General features: G+C 50.8%; 1 protein-coding gene across 1 annotated transcript; it reads right to left on the minus strand.

Annotated features, from left to right (window-relative positions):
• Positions 1 to 511: 511 nt before the first annotated feature.
• LOC106569563 (uncharacterized) lies at positions 512 to 5,982 on the minus strand. Its single transcript, XM_014141037.3, has 9 exons — positions 5,248 to 5,982; positions 5,056 to 5,174; positions 2,130 to 4,977; positions 1,935 to 2,053; positions 1,749 to 1,852; positions 1,502 to 1,679; positions 1,214 to 1,417; positions 1,044 to 1,135; positions 512 to 960 (listed from the first exon to the last, which is right to left on the minus strand). The coding sequence occupies exons 1-9, from the start codon at positions 5,824 to 5,826 to the stop codon at positions 908 to 910; spliced, it is 4,296 nt and encodes a 1,431-aa protein (XP_013996512.3). The 5' UTR covers positions 5,827 to 5,982; the 3' UTR covers positions 512 to 907.
• Positions 5,983 to 6,919: the final 937 nt, after the last annotated feature.

The raw sequence follows: 6,919 nt of genomic DNA on the forward strand, positions 1-6,919 counted from the left end.
AATTATACACATTTTTCTTCAGATGAAGTTGCCATTTGGTTCTTGGTAACCGACTCGGTTATCTTGCTTATTTTCCCCAATGCACAATAATTTTCTACTAACAATACGGGTTCGGGGTGGGTCTTGGATGGTTAGGGGTGGCCTGGCCGAAACGTCACTTGTTCGGATCCCCGAGTCAGCTGGGTGGGGGAATCTGCCCTTGTTCCTGATTGCGCCTGTGGGTCGCTCTGGATGGGAGCATCTGTTAAATGACTAGAAAGTAATGTAAATGTTGAGCATTTCACTGCACTTTAAAATTCAGGTATGCCACATTTTTAGCTGGCTAACAGGAACAACCTTAGCTCAGAAAGTTCATCCAGCGGTTGATGACACTTGTTAACAGACCTCATGAAAATGCATTGGCCGTAGTACATTTTTACACTAGAATCAACATTTGACTAATATTGATGCAACACAGGCTGTTTCTCAGCACTACGCATCATGCCTCTTGTCCACTCCATGATCTTCTGTTACAGCTGCAATGGTTCCGAGGTCAGTTTAGACATTAATGCCTCCTGCCTAAACTGACATATTGGACTTTCCCTCACGCAAGTCGAGTGCACATGAATGCAAATCACTTTAAAAAAATTGTTATTTTCAAAACATCAAGTAGTCAATTGACAAATCACTCGTGGAAATTGATGGGGCCCAGGGGACAATTCAGTACAGTAGCAATGTTAGGAACCTGAGAAATGTAGCTCATGACAAAGTTCTGTGAATAAAGAGTGATCAGCTACACACATTTTCCTATTTGATAAAATTCCTAATTTTAAATTCCAAATAAATCCAGTTAGATGTGAACATTGTAATGTAATAGGTTTATTCTCCCCCTAAAAACTGTTTTAAAAAAGGCAACATTCTTGTAATATTACTCTTGGACCATGATAGGGCCCATGGTAGCTTCACCTTCCTTCTGCACATCTGAGGAGAGTAGAGAACAGTGATAGGATTAAACAAGATATATTTTTTAAACTGATAAAGCTCTGGCTTTGATGAACACTTACCTGAATCACTGTCCAGATGTCTAGCCTTGCTTACAGCACAGCTGGAGTCACAGCAGCCACAAACCTGGTCATCCCCACCTGCAGCTTTCCAGCTACAGATAAATATGAAGGTTAGTTTATATAGCAGCATGTCATAAACATAATATACCCACAACTCAGCTTATACATACCCATCTGTGAAAGAGCAGGCCTTGTTCTCAGCATCAATGGGGGAAGAGGCTGCAGTTGCTTTCAGATGACATGTTATGTAGAGCTGTTGGGAATCATTCTGTGGTTGGAACCTGAAGGACTCCAGCTGAAACTGGATCTTGTCATCCTGGGATCTGGACAGGAACTGGGAGCTGGAGCCGGTCAACTTGGCATCAACCAGACACCTGAGGAGACCAAGGGTCAACGTTAGGCTTCAGGGGTTACATTTAAGGTAATATAAGAGGACTCAAACTGACAACTAAACTCACCCATGGTCCTCAATGAAAGAATATCTAGGGACAGTGTGGACATCAGGCGCCAAGGTGGCGACACAGCGGTCCACAAAGACACGGAGGGGAACATGATGGTACGGCATGACCGAGGCTTCCATGTTGATGATGTCACCAAGATAGTAATGGTTGGAGGGCCTCTCAAACTGCCAGTCAGCTGGAAAGACGAGTGGCATGTCAGTGGGGGTTTACACAAAGGAAGAGGCTTCCAGTTAGGTTTACCTACCAGTCATTAACCTCAGGGAGAAGTAGAGGAGTTCCTCTGCCACCATGTTGGAAGTGTAGGGGATCCAGGTCGGCTTCAGGGCATTGCTGCTGACATCGTGATTCCTAGAAACAAACATGGAATACGGCATTACTCAAACCTCAGAATGATATGGGTTGTCAAAGTGAAGAACACAACAATAGTTACCTCAAGTAGTGGCACTCAATATCAACCATAGCTGCACTGGTCCTCACTATAGAAGTGTTAGCAAGAGGTTTTGGCTCATAGACAAGAGTGAAGGTGTAGATCAGCACATCCTCAGTCATCTAGGAACAGGATCACAAATGATGTAGTACAAGAATAATGATTCAGTCAGGAAGTTAAACAACAAATGTGACATACCGTCAGCTCACTGCCACAGCCATGCAGCTCTGATTCAAAGGTGAGCACACGAGCTTCAGCATCCTCCTCAGTGGCAGCACAACCTCCTAGAGTGATACACTCTGGCTGGATGAGCCGGCCAATCCCCAGCAGGTCCTGGTTCACCTGCACACGGACCACACTCTCCCCACACCGAGCCGACACACTGTTGGCCGCCACCTGCTTCAGCCGCTCAGACACAGTAGGCTTGTGCTCAGGCTTTTCAACTTTAGGATAGCTCCAAGTCAAAGGGTTCTCAGAGGTCTGCTTGGACTGGGAGCTCTCAGGGTCTTCATCCTGGCTAGGTTTCTGGCACAAAGGCATGCCAACAGGTTCCTGGCCCACAGACTCTCCTCTAGGTTGCTGGACCACAGGCTCTTGGCCCACATGCTGGCTAGGTTCCTGACCCAAAGGCACGCTAGGTTCCTGGCCCACAGGCTGCTCTCCAACAGGTTCCTGGCCCACAGGCTCTTGGCCCACAGGCTGGCTAGGTTCCTGGCCCACAGGCTGCTCGCCAACAGGGTCCTGGCCCACAGGCTCTTGGCCCACATGCTGGCTAGGTTCCTGGTCCACAGGCTGCTCGCTTAGTTCCTGACCCAAAGGCACGCTAGGTTCCTGGCCCACAGGCTGCTCTCCAACAGGTTCCTGGCCCACAGGCTCTTGGCCCACATGCTGGCTAGGTTCCTGGTCCACAGGCTGCTCGCTAGGTTCCTGGCCCACAGGCTGCTCGCTAGGTTCCTGGCCCACAGGCTCGCCAACAGGCTGCTGACCAGGTTCATTACCCAAAATCTCACTAGGTTCCTGGCCCACAGGCTGCTCTCCAACAGGTTCTTGGTCCACATCCTCACTAGGTTCCTGGCCCACAGGCTGCTCTCCAACAGGTTCTTGGTCCACATCCTCACTATGTTCCTGGCCCACAGGTTGCTCTCCAGGAGCTTGGCCCACAGGCTGCTCGCTGGGTTCCTGGCCCACAGGCTGCTCGCTGGGTTCCTGGCCCACAGGCTGCTCGCTGGGTTCCTGGCCCACAGGCTGCTCGCTGGGTTCCTGGCCCACAGGCTGCTCGCTGGGTTCCTGGCCCACAGGCTGCTCGCTGGGTTCCTGGCGCACAGGCTCGCCAACAGGCTGCTGGCCAGGTTCATTACCCAAAATCTCACTACGATCCTGGCCCACAGGCTCTCCAACAGGCTGCTGGCCCACAGGCTCTCCAACAGGCTGCTGGCTAGGTTGCTTGCCCACAGGCTCACTGGGTTCATGACCCGCAGGCTCTCCGCTAGGATCCTGGCCCACAGGCTGGCTAGGTTCCTGGCCCACAGGCTCTCCAAAATGCTCACTAGGTTCTTGGCCCACAGGCTCATTAGGTTCCTGACCAAAAGACTGGCCAACAGGCTGCTTGCTAGCTTCCCGGCCCACAGGCTGCTCGCTAGGTTGCTGGACCACAGGCTGCTCTCCAACAGGTTGCTGGCCCACAGGCTGCTCTCCAACAGGTTGCTGGCCCACAGCCTCTTGGCCCACATGCTGGCTAGGATCCTGGCCCACAGGCTGCTCTCCAACAGGTTGCTCTCCAACAGGTTGCTGGCCCACAGGCTGCTCTCCAACAGGTTGCTGGCCCACAGGCTGCTCTCCAACAGGTTGCTGGCCCACAGGCTGCTCTCCAACAGGTTGCTGGCCCACAGGCTGCTCTCCAACAGGTTGCTGGCCCACAGGCTGCTCTCCAACAGGTTGCTGGCCCACAGGCTGCTCTCCAACAGGTTGCTGGCCCACAGGCTGCTCTCCAACAGGTTGCTGGCTAGGTTCCTGGCCCACAGGCTGGCTAGGTTCCTGGCCCACAGGCTGGCTAGGTTCCTGGCCCACAGGCTGGCTAGGTTCCTGGCCCACAGGCTCTCCAAAATGCTCACTAGGTTCTTGGCCCACAGGCTTGCTAGGTTCCTGACCAAAAGGCTGGCCAACAGGCTGCTTGCTAGCTTCCCGGCCCACAGGCTCTACGCTAGCTTCCCGGCCCACAGGCTCGCTAGTTTCTAGACCCAAAAGCCAGCCAACAAGCTCGCTAAGTTCCTGTCCAACAGTCTGTCCAACCGGATCCTGGCCCACAGGCTGCTCGCGGGGTTCCCGGCCCACAGGCTCTCCTGGCGCTTGACCGGCAGGCTCTCCGCGAGGTCCCTGTCGCACAGGCTGCTCACCAACAGGGTCGCTAGTATCTTGGCCCACATCCTCACTAGGATCCTGGCCCACAGGCTGCTCTCCGCTAGATCCATGTCCCTCAGGCTGCTCACCAACAGGGTCGCTAGGTGCCTGGCCCACAGGCTGCTCTCCAGTGTCAAGGCCCACAGGCTGCTCACCAACAGGGTCGCTAGGTTCCTGGCCCACAGGCTGCTCACCAACAGGGTCGCTAGCTTCCTGGCCCACAGGCTGCTCACCAACAGGGTCGCTAGCTTCCTGGCCCACAGGCTGCTCACCAACAGGGTCGCTAGCTTCCTGGCCCACAGGCTGCTCACCAACAGGGTCGCTAGCTTCCTGGCCCACAGGCTGCTCACCAACAGGGTCGCTAGCTTCCTGGCCCACAGGCTGCTCACCAACAGGGTCATGGCCCACAGGCTGCTCTCCAGCGTCATGGCCCACAGGCTGCTCTCCAGCGTCATGGCCCACAGGCTGCTCTCCAACAGGCTCGCTAGGTTCCTTTCCAACAGTCTCTCCAACCGGATCTTGGCCCACAGGCTCTACGTTAGGTTCCCAGCCCACAGGCTGCTCTCCCACATGCTCGCTAGGTTCCCGGCCCACATGCTGGCTAGGTTCTACAGAATACTTCAGGGCATTGCTGCTCACGTCATGATTCCTAGAAACACAGATTATACCATTACTCAAACCTCAGAATTATAGGTGTTGTCAAAGTGAAGAATGCAACAATAGTTACCTCAAGTAGTGGCACTCAATATCAACCATAGCTTTACTGGTCTTCACTAAAGAAGTGTTAGCAAGAGGTTTTGGCTCATAGACAAGAGTGAAGGTGTAGATCAGCACATCCTCAGTCATCTAGGAACAGGATAACAATTCATGTATCAGATAAGAATAATGATTGTCAGGAAGTTAAACAAATGTGACATACCGTCAGCTCACTGCCACAGCCATGCAGCTCTGATTCAAAGGTGAGCACATGAGCTTCAGCATCCTCCTCAGTGGCAGCACAGCCTCCTAGAGTGATACGCTCTGGCTGGATGAGCCGGCCAATCCCCAGCAGGTCCTGGTTCACCTGCACACGGACCACACTCTCCCCACACCAAGCCACCACACCGTTGGCTGCCACCTGCTTTAGCTGCTCAAACACTGTAGAATTACGCTCACGCTTCTCAATCATAGGATAGAGCCAAGTCAGAGGGTTCTCAACTGTCTGCTTGGACTGGAAGCTCTCAGGGTCTTCATCCTGGCTAGGTTCCTGTCCCACGGGCTCGACGCCGGGCTCCTGCCCCACAGGCTCGACAACAGGCTCCCTAGGTTCTTGTCCCACAGGGTCCTCTCCCACAGGCTCTTCTTGCACTGGCTTCTGAGAGTCAAACTGCGCTGAAACTTCATCGTCATGCAGAAACCCCAATCTCGGATGAAACCATCTGGAGTCCCAAGTATCACTAACAACACAGCCAAAAGCCACGACCAACAGCAGCACTGCATACACTTGCCTGAACCCCATCACTCCAAATGGACATGAGTTATTCTTGTCAATTCTTCCACAGAGTCTGTCAAACCATTTTGTAGCCACGATGTCTGACAAAGGCCCCACCCCATTCAGCAATCAGCTTGATTATTGTCCAGACCTGATTAATTAAACAGGTGCTGAAGAATGTGAAGTTGATTGTCATTTACGTTCCATTGGTTGCCTTTGTGCAGACAAAATCACGTACACCTGGAGCTTTATTGAGGAGGGCTCAACTTCAGAGAGTGTTCATAGAAATGTGTTATGTAGGACAGACATGCTTTTCTATAGTCTATGTTACTCCCAGATCCTGTTGTTAAGCTATCCTTGGTGGAGAAAATGAAAGATTTGTCAGAAGTCAGTGATATAGGGAAACTAGTTGGCAATTACTTTGGTAGAAGTTTTTATGCATTTTTACCGCTTTTCACAGATGGATCCAAGGACCCAGAAAGTGGGCGCACAGCTAGCAGGTGTTTACGTTCCTGAATTTGATGTGCAGATATGTAGAAGAATAAAAGATGAACTGTCAGTATAATCATTTGAACTGTTGGCGATAGTAGTTTCCCTCCAGTGGGTTGAGGACGTACAACCTGTCAGAATTATAGTACGCTCAGATTCCCTCTCTGTATTGAAATGTTTATCATCTGGCTAATCTAATAGGAGTGACCTACTATTGGAGGTATTAATGTCATTATGGAGAAGTGAGAGACAGGGCGTGTTGAATGAATGAATGAATTAAATTGTATTTCGTATCAAACCGCCAATTGCCAACCCATCCCTTATGCTTATGGGATTAATTGACACAAACAAACATTACAATAATTCACTATGGTAATTAAATTATCATTCTTCTTCCGGTGTTCTCTGCATTGTGCATCGTTTAAAGAGTGAAAAAGAAAAGTCAGGTCAAAATCAGTACATAATGGTAAATAAGGTTATCCAAACAATAATTACATCCCTAGAGCAGTACAATAATATACCTACACACTGTATACAGTTGAAGTCGGAAGTTTACATACACTTAGGTTGGAGTCATTAAAACTCGTTTTTCAACCACTCCACAAATTTCTTGTTAACAAACTATAGTTTT

The sequence above is a fragment of the Salmo salar genome, chromosome 14 (assembly GCF_965601325.2).
Source record: "Salmo salar chromosome 14, fSalSal1, whole genome shotgun sequence".
NCBI lineage: Eukaryota > Metazoa > Chordata > Actinopteri > Salmoniformes > Salmonidae > Salmo > Salmo salar.